The sequence below is a fragment of the Puntigrus tetrazona genome, chromosome 6 (assembly GCF_018831695.1).
Source record: "Puntigrus tetrazona isolate hp1 chromosome 6, ASM1883169v1, whole genome shotgun sequence".
NCBI lineage: Eukaryota > Metazoa > Chordata > Actinopteri > Cypriniformes > Cyprinidae > Puntigrus > Puntigrus tetrazona.
The window spans coordinates 27313959-27330617 of NC_056704.1; the positions used below are offsets into that span (position 1 = coordinate 27313959).

Below are 16659 nucleotides of genomic sequence, written 5' to 3' on the forward strand. Positions count from 1 at the left end.
ATTTTGCTGGACTGTTATTTTAATACACCGAAAAAAAATATTGATTGAATTTATTGTAATTTTTTTTAAAGGTAACTACCTATAACTATTTTAGCTACTTTTTTATTTAATGCACTTAAAATTAATTGTTAAGATTATATATATATATATATATATATATATATATATATATATATATATATATATATATATATATATATATATATATATATATATATAGATATATATATTTTTTTTGTGTGTACAGTTATTTCAGAATATTATTTCATTTATTGTTGCTAATTTAATAGCCATTGCAAGAGATGCCTAACTAATTTTCTACTACTAAAGTATGAATTAAAAGTCTAAGACAGCACAATAAATGACATTTTTAACGATGTTAACAACACAATATTCGCTCCAAAATTGACAATAAATAATCACAAAGAAACTGCAAGTAACGCACTGAAGTGATATAATGATGTTCATAATTTTATAATAATAATAATAATAATAATAATAAAAGACTGTAAAATGCTTTAGCAAAAAAAAAAATATATATATTTTATTTTAAAGTGAAATACTGTTTTATATACAGATTAACAATCTGTTATCTTCAGCAAAAAACAGTATACTGATATTCACACAATTTCTCTAAACATTTAGTTGTAAAAAATGTATATTGGTGTTCAAATTTCCTGATAATAACATTATTTGAAGGTTAAGAAATGTTAAATTTAATTTATTTTCGCCTGAAATCTGATGCAATTTTTTTATGTTATTTCTCTCAGCATTATGGGAAAGGTTATCGAGTGCAAGCATAATCGAAATAGCATCATAAGAACGTTCCCGGGAAAAGTCAGTGAAGTTCAGAGAACGTTCCCTGTTAGTTTGGTAAAGAACATGCATGCGATTCACATCAAAGTCTAGCACCGCCATCTGATGCCATGCTTCTGCACAGTTTTGTAAGGCTGACCGGCTTCATTTCCTAAACATAAAAGGGTTACGGGTGAGATAAGGAAAAGCTGCAGTCTGAGTGTAATAGTAGTGTGTTTGAGCTCTCTGTGTATTCTAGCAAGTGCAAATATTGCTCCAGAAGTAGATGGAAGAAGAAAAAAAGTGCATGTTTGCAGGCCTTGATCCAGCTCTTCACAGTTATAACCCGTATCTGACACACACACACACACACACACACACACACACACACACACACACACACACACACACACACACACACACACACACACACACACACACACACACACACACACACACACACACACACACGCACCCCTTATATAGCTTTAGCATCCTGAAAGAGTGGGCTGGGAATTCAATATGTGCAACCTTTATTTATTATTTATTTTGGTTGGTTTATTTATTTCTTTTTTTTACTGTTCTTCTAAAATAGAGAAAAAAGAAAAGAAAAAGTTTACCCGAGTTCTCCGTCACGCGTGATTCATCTGTCCATCTACAGGAAACGGAGACGCTACTTAACGTTTTATCCAATGGGAATGATCCATTAACGATGATCTGCTTATTTTTAATTTCACATTAATACTGTTTTTTTTATCGAATGCATGCAACCCTGAGCACAAGATACTTAGAGTTTCATTTCAGTTTCATTTCTTCTAAAGATAGAGATTAGATTAAAGCGTCTCTTTATGAAAACAGCTAAATCTATATCTGATGCGGCTGCATTCGTGAAGAAACGCCGTTACGTTTTATTAACGAGTATTGAAATAATTTCCTGTAAAACGCCCGTGTCTAAAATAAGACCTTTATCGGATGATAAACTGTAACACTTACGCGGTCGTGAATATTTACAGCTCGTGTATGAAATGAAATATGAAACGTATTTCGCCAAATATCAGTAATAATGTTTTGCATGATGCAAAAAAAAAAATGGTCTCGAAAGCAAGCCTCGTTTGCTTCGCGACGTTCTTTTCACGACAGTTGAGCACGTTAATCAGCCGGCTGATTTAATTAGCGCGCAGGTTTTAATTAAAAACAAAACTACGTTTGGCGAGTGCGTTCGATGAGCTGCTGCTAGGCCGTGTTTCTGAGGGAAGAGCTTCTTCACCCGACCTCCCGCTAATATTTGCAGAGCGACGCGGGGCGGTGGATGTGGATTAAACAGGGCTCGTGTAGCGCCGGTTTGTTTTCCTCGTCTAGATCGGCACCGTCATCAAATATAGATCAATTAATAAGCTCTCCAGGAGACGCTCCGGTCCTGAGACTTATCCCGGGGCTGGCGTGAGATTAACCCGCCGGGCGATCTTTGATAGGAGGTCTTCTGCTCGGGAAAATATACAACCCGGCAGGCCTGAGACGAGGGGCTGTTCACGGAAGAGCCGAAGGAAGCAGTTTAGAAGCGGGAAAAGCCAAATAGCCAATGAAAAATGCATACGCTAAGATATGAGAGGACGTGAAGCTCTAAAGCAAAATGCATTTTAATGTGCCCGGCCTTATGGAAGACTGCATTCGAAAAAAAGTCCCTCGCTGCCGGAGAGATTTATGCATAAATGCACTCGAACGCATTTCCATGGCCCGCATCATAGGTATCTTAATACACTGATGCAATTTTAAATTCTGATTATTTAGCAGTCCGGCTTTTGATAATAAAAACTGACAATGTTATTCTATTTTGGAACGGAAAAAGGAATATTGCGCTCCAAAACTCCCAAAAACATCTGGCATAATGCAAAAAATCATAATAATGATTTTATTTATTGAGTGCATTAAGTACATTAATCGTTGGACTGTCAACAGCTGATTAGGGCCATTAGGTTGCTTAAAAAAAAAAAAAATTTAGAGCACATTTGATAGAAGACTAGGGCAAAAAATTAGAATAATAATTACAGAATAATATAAAAAAAAAAAAAAAAAAATAAATATATATATATATATATATATATATATATATATATATATATATAAATTTCTAGTGTAATTTTATTATTCTAAAAAAATGTACTCATAAAAAAATTTTTTATATTTCTTACTAGAACATATATATATATAAAAATCCTGAGCAGTGACTCTCGCCATTGTGTGAGTCATTACTCAAGTCATAATTATAAAGTTAGAGCTTGACGGGAGAGTTTTCATATAGAAATAGTTAAATTACATCCCACACACATCCATGAGAGCTGAAGAGTTCATAAGGCTCTGTGTAACAGGAATGACCCACTTAATGGTGTCAACAAAGTGTGTTTGAGGCCGGCAGCCGAGGCTCCGGAGCAGATGGTCAGGAGAGGTGAGCTCATGCAGGACTCTTTAAGAGCGGCTGTCGTAAAGGAGATTTGTGCACGCCGCTCGCTTTCTCCTCTATTTAACCCCGCGCCGAATCACTCCGCATTATCAATCGTTTAGTGCTCCCATAAAAGCCAAAGTGTTCTCACATGAAAAGTTATTCCTCTCACCATCTCAACACTTCACTCACTTTTCATTCGCCCACTTAAAAATAAAGAACACGCGCTTACATGTGAGCAAAGACTGAAGAGAAAAAAGCTGGGTAATGTTGTGTCATAAAAGTCAATGGGCCGCTGCCGGGATCTTCGAGGAAGTCCCACAAGGATTTACATGGGATATTTTTCATCCGTTTTTACAAAGATGTACTTAAACAGTCCCCAACTGGGATGCTTTACTCTCGCGACCATCACTATTTTGATTGTGCACTGAAATTAGGAACACTTTTGAACACCCTAGCAACCACATAGCAACAGTATTAAAACCTTAGCGACTGCATAACGTTGCCCCGACAACACCTTTGCATCACAACGGTTTTCCAAATGAAAATATCGTTAAACTAGATCTGAGTCGCATAGAAAATGCATTTAGATGAAAATAAACAAAACGAACATAAACCTAATGTGATGCAATAGACTTTTTCAAAATAAAAACAAATATTATTTCAGCTTTTCTATTTCCATTTCATTTCATGCAGTTCCTGACTAAAAACTTTGATTTATTTTCAACAACCATAAATATATATATATATATATTTACTTATTTATAAAATATATCTAAAATGGTTGAAGATAAAATATAATATCATTTTTGAGTCACGATGAATAATGAGATAATTCACATAATATAAAAATTATAATACAAATAAAAAATTGTTCTTATTTTTGTCTCGTATTTAAAAGCACAGTTTAATAATTTCTTCGTTCGGAGCGCAGGACAACTTTTTAAATGAAGGGAAAGTACTAGAGATTAAAAAAAGATGCTAAGTGTAAAAGAATGATCTGATGGGATTAAAAGCATGTTTAAGGTACTGGCCCCTGGACATTCTGCTCAATATTCTGTTAACGAACAAATGACAGAATTTTAATGTTGGGGTGAATTATTCCTTTAAGCAGACATCAAAAAGCAGAAGTTTATGACATCAAAAGCCAGAAGACTGCAGATGGATCGAGGCGCCGCTGCAGCAGCCGAAGCAAATCTCAAAATCTAAGCACAGAGGAGGATTAGATATTAATCCCATTTTATTCAATTTAACACCGAGCAAAAGCAGAATCATTTTCATTTTGAATATTTAAAGGCAATCTGTTTAAAATAGACCAGAACGCCCCATTTCTCCTCTCCTCCCTTCTCAGAATGTGGCCATTTGAATAAAGCGCTTGCAGCCATGAAATACCTCATATCTGGCATATCTTCTTCTCATGTCCTTCTTTACGCAGTCTCTGGTACTTTATTAAAAAGTTGTACCTTGCAGTGGGTTCCAGAGGTAATCTTCCCATTCATTTTTTTTTTTTCCGTAGGGATTTAAAAGAAGTCCAACAAGAATTCTAAACCTTGAACTGAACTAAAGACTCCTGTGCTGCATAAACCTGCTGCCTCTTCGCAATGCATTGCGTTTCAGACGTCGTTTTTATTAAAAGGTTGCGTGGTATTAAAAAAATCCGTCCCGTGTTTCCTCCGTTTCAAACACGAAAGAGTTTTAAACCTTGAACCCGAACCGAACCAGCTCAGAGGCACCAAATTCATAAAAAACGGCATATTACTATAAACATCAACTAGTCTTCTCGCAATGCATTGGAAAATGTAATCGAATAAATTCAATGACATCGATGGTGTGAATTTTAAGTTTTCGTGTTACAAGATGACTCCTAAAGCCTCAAGACCAAGGATATTCTTTTATATCTCCACGCAAATGTTTCCGCAAAGAAAGATGGCGGGGCTGTTATTTTATCTGTAGTGTTGCTGCGGGCGCCATGTTCTGGAGACGCTGTGAAAGTAAAACTACTTTGTTCGTGCTTCCAAAAGAGGACACGACTAGAAATCAGCGTTAAGTTGTGTTTATAACACTGTTCCAGAACAGTTGAAAGCCAATATTAGAGTGTGTTCAGCGCATTTACGGAAAACTCTGCAAGAACAGTCTGGTGCTTCTGACTCACAACCTTTAAGTTAGTTATGTTTTCTTATTAAAGGAAGCCGCTGCTTACTATTCGAATGCGAGTTTCGAGCAGTGAAGGGTAGTCCTTGTTCTTTTTTTGCTTATCTGATCACGAATGCAGACAAAGTGTTATGTTTACAAGGGTCGATGCAGCATAAAAAGTCGTTACAATCAGTAATTATGTCTCCACCGGATGCATAAAATGGCTTGTGTGTAACGGTTTTTATTGTTCTGGTGCCAAAGCATCACCTTAAAGTAAGTGGCGTAACTTTCATCGCACACTTGAGGTCTTCGGCCAATCAAAGTCCACTAGATAGCTGGCCAATCAGAGCACACCTCACTTTTTTAGAACAATAAGCTCTGCGCAAATCAATAATATAATAACGATAATGTACAGTGTGCGGAAAATAATGTGTTTTTTGAACCCTGCATTACGCCAAACACACAAAATAACGTTCTTTCCCGCTCTGTCAAACCTCAAACTGAACTAAACCTCAAAACCGCGACCCTAAATTTATCGAGCATTTGACCAAATTCAACCGAACTCGTGCAAAACGCTCCCAAATCGAACCTGTGGTCAAAACGGCTCGATCGCAAAATCAAGCGCACTGAAAAATGATGCAATCAAGTCAAGAACCGCTGTGCAATACACACCGACGGACTACACCTATCTGCTTCGTGATGCACTGGATGCGTTTTCGTGCATGTGCGCGCCGTGGCTCTTCTAGAGCTGATGAGCGGCGTCAGTCAGCGCAGATCAAATCGGGTCCGACGTCAGAAAGCCCGAGTTCAAACCCGGTGACATAACCTTTCCATGGGCCATCAATCAAAGCTCTCCCCGCACAGCCATCCATCAAGCAGCACTTTTGTCACATGCAGGCATTTCACGGCCCGTCACGGTACAACAAGACCGTGCCTCACAAACACATGCACCTTCGTGTCATTCAGGATAATTACAAAGCAGCGCCGATGCAGAACTAAAGCCTGGATCCTCAAGTCACCCAAAAAGTTCAACATTGTTCTTCTGCCGCCTGTTCCGTGATTTCCTTCTGAAAATGCAAATCTCTTGTGAATATGATGGTGCCGCCAGCTTTGTGTGTCTATTATCTGACACCGGCAGAAAGCGTACTGGTGAATCATTCAAAGGGGTTTTGAACATTCCCTCTAAAACTACGGTTAGACATCTGTTGCACAACACGAACAAGCATCATATTATTTTTGCATGCATCTGAAGAGTTCTGAAACTGTGGGCAAAGCTTTGCCGAAGCGTAAATATTTAAAGCGCTACTTTGGCTCTCACAACTGGAGGAAGGGAAGAGATGCATTTGGTTTAATTATTCACAGATAGCTTTACTCCAAACAAACAAGAGTCAGACTTCAAAAAAGACAGACATCGGATGCTTAAATGTGACTAAATATTGAGAAAAAATATCTGTCTTCTGGAGATTTCTACTGCACTGAACTGAACTGCGCAGAGGATAGTATTTTATGCGAATCAACTTATAAAATTACTCTTTTACGGAAAGATAAATCGATATATTATAAAATTCGACTAAATGCAAATTTGATTATTATTGTTTTATCCACAACATGGTCCACTTAAAGAAATTGTGATTTCGAATGTGATTTTTAGTCGTTTATAATAGCAAGCAATTTGTAAAAATAGACAATAAAACAATAAATAATAAAAAAAGACACTTGAAAAGACATTTGAGATTTTTTATATATATATATATATATATATATATATATATATATATATATATATATATATATATATATATCTCATTTATAAATTATATTTCATATGAAGAAATATCCAAGGTTGCATTTAAGACAAATACAGTGAAGCACTAATATTGTAAAATGTTCTTACAAGTTAAAATAAAAGTTTTAATGTGAAAGTATATTAAAATTTAATTAATTCCTGTGATCAAAGCTGAATTTTCCACATCATTACTCCAGTCTATCTTTCAGTGCTGTTAATCGCATCCAACATAAAAGTTTTGAATAAAATGTTGTTAAAAAGTTTACATGCATATACGTGTGTGTATTAAAAAAATGCATAATAAATAAACAGCAGGCATGCATATTTAAACAACTACTTTAATTTAAACCTTACTTTTTATATTTATGTCAGTCGTCTTTTTTTACTTCGATACCGCTCACAAAGTATGCATAGAATCAATAGCTCCGTTTTATTAGACACCATCAATGAGTCTTATGCGCAATATGATCCTTTTATGCATAAAATGCAGTACTTGATAAACCGATGTCGAATTTTGTGAAAAACAAACAAAAACAGACAAAAGATGGTCACGCTGGAGTGATTTGAGACTAATGTGATTAGCAGGCGGTGTTTTGTCTTCTCGGGGTTAGCCGGCATCGAGCATCTATAGTGTGTGAATAATATACGAACAAATGCGACTTGGCTTCGACAGCGCGCTAAAGGCCACGAGTATCAGCAAAGCCACTGGAGAGAGAAAGGGAGGGAAAGAAAGACAGGCAGAAAATGACAAAGGCGGTAAGTGAAAATGAATATGCCCGGGGCTCGTCCGTGATTACTTTTTTTATGATTATTGCTGAATTCTCTCTGGCGGAGCGGTAAGACGGCGCCGGCTTATTAGATCAGTTGTTCACACATCTAGGGGCGAGTTTGCTGGAAAGCGACTGCGCACAACATGTCGTTAAATTAGCTCTGTCTGCTGCGGGACAATTAGCCCCGGTACACGAGACCACCCGTTAGCCGGTCACTTAAAGCTCTGCGGCTGGAAAATTACTGCAGCTCTTTATGTTTTACGGATCTAGAGGACCAGTCGGGTTTAATGTGAAGCGAGAGCCAGGTCTGCTGTTAATGAACATGTACACCACCAATTAAAAGTTTGCACGGCTGAAATTAGTTTTGCAAGAGAATATTACGCCTACAGTATTTATGAATGTACTACATGGATCCTATTAGTTTTTTTTTTTTTTTTTTTTTTTTTTTTACATTTTATTCAAAATAATGTAATGATTTTATATTCAAAAAATCATAAAATATTTACTGAAATTAGAAAAAGATCTGAATTAAATATTTAAATGTATATTAATTAATTAATTATTAAATAATACTTATAATATAATTAATAAATTAAATTAAATTAAATTAATTATTATTATTATTATTATTATTATTATTATTATTATTATTATAAATACTTTATTTTAAAATATTACCCAAACATTAATTTAATACATTTAATCTAACATTTTTTTTTTTGTCACATTTTTTTAGTTCCACTTTGTAATTTTGTTTTTGTGCTTTTGTTATTTTAATGGTTATTTTATAAGTGTGAAATAATTCAGGTTATTTCTGAAGGATTCAAAAATCAAGGATTATGCAATCAAAAAAAAAAACAACAAAAAAACTGAAATGAAAAAACAAAAAGAAAAAAAGAAATGGTGATAACTGTTGGGAATAATTATGATTTTCTGAAGGATCGCGTGACCCTGACTGGAGTGATGACGCTGAAAATTCAGCCAAAAAATGGATTATATTTTAAAATATATTCAAATAGCTAACAGTCATTTTAAATAATATTTTAGAAAATTACGGAATTTTTTATCAAATAAATGCAGCCTATAAACTTTTTACCAATCAATAAATAAAGTCCATATAGCAACATGAACTTTTACCATTCTTTTGCTAACAATGTAACTATATATATGTATCTATCTTACATAGTTTGACATTACTGTAAAGGCTGTTATCCGCTCTATAGACTACCTTATTATGCGCGCCTAAATGAAAATGCGCCGCTGAGTTTGTTTGGCCGAGTAACACTGACCTTCTCTTCCGAGGCTTTAACAATAAGACCATTAGAGCTCATTCTGTCCAGGAGCCCAAACATAAGCAGAAAACAAACAGGAAGTGCTTGACTAAGCAGAGGCGTTATTTCATTACAGCCGCCGCCGTTCAATGTATAAAACATGAAGTCCACGCTTCTTTAATGTATAATTTGACTGAAAGGTGGAGAAGCCTACGGGGAGCGGAGGACTCGCTCATATTTCTCTCTCTCTCTCTGAGATGTGCTGAGGAAGCAGGAATTAATTTCAATCAGGAAGTTCACAGCCGTGCAGCGCTGCAGTGATTACATTATTGTAACCTGCATTTAAAAACCCTTTATATCCGCAAACACGCACATAAGAGCTCCGGCTGAGGTGCGCCTGATCCCAAATAATACAAAACACTGTGACGGATCACGGCACGGCCGATCAGATGCCGGTAAAGCAGCGCTTTGACATTTATTTGGCGCTCCTAAAAATACTACGGTACTTCTACGGCGCTTTTTTGCTGGGATGAGCACATCGCAACGGCAGGAATTGACTAATGATCGAATTCGTGCATCTATTTCGGACCCTCTGAATGATGAAAATGCAATAATAAAAACAGGAGCGAGACGCAGCGTGTTTGTTGCACCACGCAACCGTTCAAAATGCTGCCTTGCCGTGACGGTAACTGATCTGAAGGAGGAAATATTTTAGATTTGTGATTACCTTTACCCGAAAACTAGGAGTAAAACCGCTCAAAAAAATAACAAATCACTAAATAAATATAGAATATAAATATAGAAATTAAAAATCGTATAATTCATTAGTTGCAAGGGGAACATTTCTAACTTAAAACTAAAAAAACAAATAAAATGAAAAAAATATATATATAAAATGAATTTTGTTTTTCATAACATGAACTATTTATTTATTTAATATTTAATATTTAACTAAAAACTAAAAAACAAATAAAATGAAAAAAAAAAATATATATATATATATATATATATATATATATATATACATATATATATATATATATATATATATATATATATATATATATATATATATATATATATATATATATATATATATATATATATATATATATATATATATATATATATATATATATATATATATATATATATATATATATATATATTATATATTATTTATTTAGTTTTTCATAACATGAACTATTTATTTATTTTTAATATTTCAATTCATATTTCTAACGATTAAAACTGTTAAAACATTATTATTACATAATGTTTGTAAACTATAAATATAAAACTTAATTCCAAATATAACCAAAAACTATAACAGTATATCAGTTTTTAGTATCATTGAAATACTGTTAATATAGTTTTTACTGGCAATATTTTCTGTTTTCATTTTAATTTTACTTCATTTTTTTTATGTCTGCTTTAACAACTTTTAACAATCTTTTTGTCGCATTATTAGTTATGTTATGAGAAAACGAGAAACACGGTCTTAATAACTAAAAATAACCAAAACAATACACGTTAATTTCATTTCATTTATTCTTTTTACTTGTGGTTTATCTAAAAAAAAAAAAATGAAGGTAACAGATAGAAGTTAAAACATTTCTTGCTAATAAATAACACTGAAATGTATTTTATTTAAGTAACACGATTCGATTCGATTTGATTTCAGTGACATATAATAAGTCCGATCGATGATATTAAATACGAGACTGATCTGAAGACAGCTCTTATAAGAGTTGAGCTCATAAAGCCAGCGTGACTCTTACCGATGGGAGAGAGCTCGGCCACGCTCCCGATGTAAGGACCTTCCAGAAACTTGGGCTCGCTGTCGTTGATGTCCTGGACTTTGATGACGAACTCAGACTCGGGCTCGAGCGGCGCGTCGCTCTGTCGGTCTCGGGCCTGAGCTCGGAGGGTGTAGAAGGTCTTCTCCTCTCGGTCCAGACGCTCGGTGGCGTGGATGTCTCCCGTGACCTCGTCTATGATGAAGATGGTGCCCGCTCCCTCTCCAGAGATCGTGTACTTTATAGAGCCGTCGCCTTCATCCGAGTCCGAATGGATCTGAGGATTGAAGCAGAGAGAAGCGGTCACAGTCTGGACAGACACGTCTTAATACGAAGCATCGGCAACACCGAGATGGTTTACACGCTGGAATGCATAGAAATTAAACGCTCAGACATTTCGATATTTCAGAGTAAAGGTCACTTTTGACTACTTTCGATGTGATGTAGATCGAAACCGCTGGTTTAAGGCAGCTTCGAAACAAAAACGTATTTATTCGTTTATAACACAGTGATAATAGTGATAATGATAACAATGTAAGGTTTGTTTAATAGAGAAGATTTCTATAAAAAACTAAAACAATTACTAAAAATATAATATAAATATGAAGATATATAGATATATGTATAAAGATTATTAGTAGAAAAAAATATATATATATATATAAATATAAATATAAATCTACTAATAATATATTTATTACACACATATATTTTTTTATAACATATATATATATATATATATATATATATATATATATATATATATATATATATATATATATATATATATATTTATTCATTCAATTTTTATTAGAAGTTTCTAGAAATATTCCATACTTCGTACATCACTTATATTTCTATTATAGCTTACATCAATCTACTCCTGTTTGTGAAATCAAATTCAGTTCTAATTTTGGAAACGTGAATTGCAGAACTGTGAAACCGAAAGCAACATAACTCTTTGACGTTCACAAAAATACACTCTGCACCTGTCTGGACTGAAACGAAAAATGCATTTGAGCGAATGAGCGAACGGTTTGAGTATACATCGCTTGCGTGTGTAAAATACAGTCATTTCTCCATGGCGAATGTCGTCTGATCTGCCTCATGAGTTCAGTAATATGGCGGGATGCCACGATGAAAGGCACAATTCCCAGTTTTCCATCGTCTCTTTGCACACTGACAGCTCCTCTGGTTCTGCACAAGACTCTTGGCATGGCTTTGACTCATTACTATGGCAACCGATGTACGGCACACATAGCGGATACTGACTACAAGGCCTGAACAAATGCATTTCAACTGCTACAAAACAATCTGCAGACAGCCAGTGCTAAAAATGCCTCAAAAGTCAAAAAGAAACACCCTTATTTACTTTCTAATGCGTGTTCCTGCTCTCATTTGAATGAATCTTTCCAATTGAATAACTGCACTGGAATTGGATTGTAATTAAGGTGACAAACAGAATATAGAATTGCAATTCAGATGCTTATTTTAATGCAATACATTGACAAATAGCATGTTAAATATATTATTTGAATTTTGAATATATATATATATATATATATATATATATATATATATATATATATATATATATATATATATTTTTTTTTTTATTATTAATGTTTTGTGTGTCTGCCTACGTATATATGGAATAAACTTTTTGACATAATATTATTTGTACTTATTTTTTATTATATTAACTTTTTCCCAAACAAGCTTAAAGATATATATATATATATATATATATATATATATATATATATATATATATATATATATATATATATATATATTTTTTTTAGCCTTGTTTGGGAAAAAAAGTTTGAAAGATTATAAGCCTCATGAGGCAGAAAAATAATATTAATTTATATATTTAAAAGTACTGCCAATTATTAATATAAATAATTTTAATTTTGAATACTTTAAAATATAATAATTTCAAATATTACTTAATTTAGTCATACTATATTATTTATATCACGATTACATAATTTATATACATTAATTATATTATCATTAATATACGTTTTTTATATTTTGAAAATATATAGCATGCACTATAATATATAGTAACTAGAAAACAACAATTTTAACTCCCTGAAAAAAAAAATGAAACGCATAGAAAGCCATCAAACGGAAAAGGTTTCTCGGTCTTGCAGACAGACTAATCCCTGATGCATAAAGTCCTGCCCTGCATTTGTTTTCCCGTCAAACATCCTATTTCACACTGAAACACATCACATTACAGAAGTTAAATGGGTAGCGAACACCACTTTAAATATTCTGGTGTCCGGGTAACTGCTAATTCTGTGGTTGGCTTTACGCTTTAAAGTTTGTCTGGGGCTCGTGGAGTGTTTAAATGTATTTCACCCAAGCAATCGCTTTCAGCCGACTATAACAATCCTTTCCATTCATCTACGGATCAGTAATGAAGCCGGTCAGTCCAGAGCTTCGGGGAGGAGGTGTTCTGGAAACACAGTCTGCCGGAGGCTCATTATAAAGAAAAGCAGACGTGTTTGTGAAGTCCAGCCTGGAAGAGAAGTGTGGAGGCATTCTGGGTTCAACAAACAAAACAAAGAAACAAATCTCAAAAAAAAAAAAAAAAAAAAAAAAAAAGACTTTTTGCCTAGAGATGTTTGAACACACCAAGATGGGCTGTCTAGATGCTTTTAGGGGGGTTTGGGCACTTGCCAGTTAAACCTCACAGATTCAGAGCCAACCGGCAAAAAAAATCAATGGTTAATACTTTCAATAGTTAAAAAAAGAGCCGAATCATATAATGCCATGATGATTAAGTGATGAAAATAAATAAACATGATTTTTCCATAGGATTTCATATTGATAAACCCTGCAAATCTAATCGTATAACTAGTAAATGTGTTTTATACAGTTTTTCTGCAGCTTTCGAACCCTGCGAATTTACAACCGACCGGCAAAAATGCTCCGAATTGAGCTGAATTGTTTCGGGAAGATGAAGCATATAATGCAATGCAATACAATGAGAACTGAGGGATGAAAGCCTTTGTCCGTAAAAAAAAAAAAATCGACATCTTAACCAAACTGCATATTTTTGTTCAGTCTAAGTAAAGTTTAGCTCCTAAAAAAATGTATAAATGAAAAAAATGAATAAATAAAAAAATGTGTGTGTGTGTGTGTGTGAGGCAGAGAGAGAGACGGAGAGAGAGAGAGAGAGAGAGAGAGAGAGAGAGAGAGAGAGAGAGAGAGAGAGAGAGAGAGAGAGAGAGAGAGAGAGAGAGAGAGAGAGAGAGAGAGAGAGAGAGAGAGAGAGAGAGACAGAGAGAGAGAGAGAGAGAGAGAGAGAGAGAGAGACAGAGAGAGAGAGAGAGAGAGAGAGAGAGAGAGAGACAGAGAGAGAGAGAGACGGAGAGAGACAGAGAGAGAGAGAGAGAGAGAGAGAGAGAGAGAGAGAGAGAGAGAGAGAGAGAGAGAGAGAGAGAGAGAGAGAGAGAGAGAGAGAGAGAGAGAGAGAGAGAGAGAGAGAGAGAGAGAGAGAGAGAGAGAGAGAGACAGAGAGAGAGAGAGAGAGAGAGAGAGAGAGAGAGAGAGAGAGAGAGAGAGAGAGAGAGAGAGAGAGACAGAGAGAGAGAGAGAGAGAGACAGAGAGAGAGAGAGAGAGAGAGAGAGAGAGAGAGAGAGAGAGAGAGAGAGAGAGAGAGAGAGAGAGAGAGAGAGAGAGAGAGAGAGAGAGAGAGAGAGAGAGAGAGAGAGAGAGAGACAGAGAGAGAGAGAGAGAGAGAGAGAGAGAGAGAGAGAGAGAGAGAGAGAGAGAGAGAGAGAGAGAGAGAGAGAGAGAGAGAGAGAGAGAGAGAGAGAGAGAGAGAGAGAGAGAGAGAGAGAGAGAGAGACAGAGAGAGAGAGAGAGAGAGAGACAGAGAGAGAGAGAGAGAGAGAGAGAGAGAGAGAGAGAGAGAGAGAGAGAGAGAGAGAGAGAGAGAGAGAGAGAGAGAGAGAGAGAGAGAGAGAGAGAGAGAGAGAGAGAGAGAGAGAGAGAGAGAGAGAGAGAGAGAGACAGAGAGAGAGAGAGAGAGAGAGAGAGAGAGAGAGAGAGAGAGAGAGAGAGAGAGAGAGAGAGAGAGAGAGAGAGAGAGAGAGAGAGAGAGAGAGAGAGAGAGACAGAGAGAGAGAGAGAGAGAGAGAGAGAGAGAGAGAGAGAGAGAGAGAGAGAGAGAGAGAGAGAGAGAGAGAGAGAGAGAGAGAGAGAGAGAGAGAGAGAGAGAGAGAGAGAGAGAGAGAGAGAGAGAGAGAGAGAGAGAGAGAGAGAGAGAGAGAGAGAGAGAGAGAGAGAGACAGAGAGAGAGAGAGAGACAGAGAGAGAGAGAGAGAGAGAGAGAGAGAGAGAGAGAGAGAGAGAGAGAGAGAGAGAGAGAGAGAGAGAGAGAGAGAGAGAGAGAGAGAGAGAGAGAGAGAGAGAGAGAGAGAGAGAGAGAGAGAGAGAGAGAGAGAGAGAGAGAGAGAGAGAGAGAGAGAGAGAGAGAGAGAGAGAGAGAGAGAGAGAGAGACAGAGAGAGAGAGAGAGAGAGAGAGAGAGAGAGAGAGAGAGAGAGAGAGAGAGAGAGAGAGAGAGAGAGAGAGAGAGAGAGAGAGAGAGAGAGAGAGAGAGAGAGAGAGAGACAGAGAGAGAGAGAGAGAGAGAGAGAGAGAGAGAGAGAGAGAGAGAGAGAGAGAGAGAGAGAGAGAGAGAGAGAGAGAGAGAGAGAGAGAGAGAGAGAGAGAGAGAGAGAGAGAGAGAGAGAGAGAGAGAGAGAGAGAGAGAGAGAGAGAGAGAGAGAGAGAGAGAGAGAGAGAGAGAGAGAGAGAGAGAGAGAGAGAGAGAGAGAGAGAGAGAGAGAGAGAGAGAGAGAGAGAGAGAGAGAGAGAGAGAGAGAGAGAGAGAGAGAGAGAGAGAGAGAGAGAGAGAGAGAGAGAGAGAGAGAGAGAGAGAGAGAGAGAGAGAGAGAGAGAGAGAGAGAGAGAGAGAGAGAGAGAGAGAGAGAGAGAGAGAGAGAGAGAGAGAGAGAGAGAGAGAGAGAGAGAGAGAGAGAGAGAGAGAGAGAGAGAGAGAGAGAGAGAGAGAGAGAGAGAGAGAGACAGAGAGAGAGAGAGAGAGAGAGAGAGAGAGAGAGAGAGAGAGAGAGAGAGAGAGAGAGAGAGAGAGAGAGAGAGAGAGAGAGAGAGAGAGAGAGAGAGAGAGAGAGAGAGAGAGAGAGAGAGAGAGAGAGAGAGAGACAGAGAGAGAGAGAGAGAGAGAGAGAGAGAGAGAGAGAGAGAGAGAGAGAGAGAGAGAGAGAGAGAGAGAGAGAGAGAGAGAGAGAGAGAGAGAGAGAGAGAGAGAGAGAGAGAGAGAGAGAGAGAGAGAGAGAGAGAGAGAGAGAGAGAGAGAGAGAGAGAGAGAGAGAGAGAGAGAGAGAGAGAGAGAGAGAGAGAGAGAGAGAGACAGAGAGAGAGAGAGAGAGAGAGAGAGAGAGAGAGAGAGAGAGAGAGAGAGAGAGACAGAGAGAGAGAGAGAGAGAGAGAGAGAGAGAGAGAGAGAGAGAGAGAGAGAGAGAGAGAGAGAGAGAGAGAGAGAGAGAGAGAGAGAGAGAGAGAGAGAGAGAGAGAGAGAGAGAGAGAGAGAGAGAGAGAGAGAGAGAGAGAGAGAGAGAGAGAGAGAGAGAGAGAGAGAGAG

General features: G+C 36.5%; 1 protein-coding gene across 2 annotated transcripts in view; it reads right to left on the reverse strand.

Moving 5' to 3' along the window:
• Window positions 1–16659, reverse strand: part of LOC122346370 (cadherin-22-like) — a 177237-nt gene that overhangs the window by 68243 nt on the left and 92335 nt on the right. For both annotated transcript variants that reach the window (XM_043240956.1, XM_043240955.1), the window contains one exon: window positions 10974–11268. In XM_043240956.1, the coding sequence (XP_043096891.1) occupies window positions 10974–11268 (295 nt within the window). The remainder of the gene's footprint in view (window positions 1–10973; window positions 11269–16659) is intronic.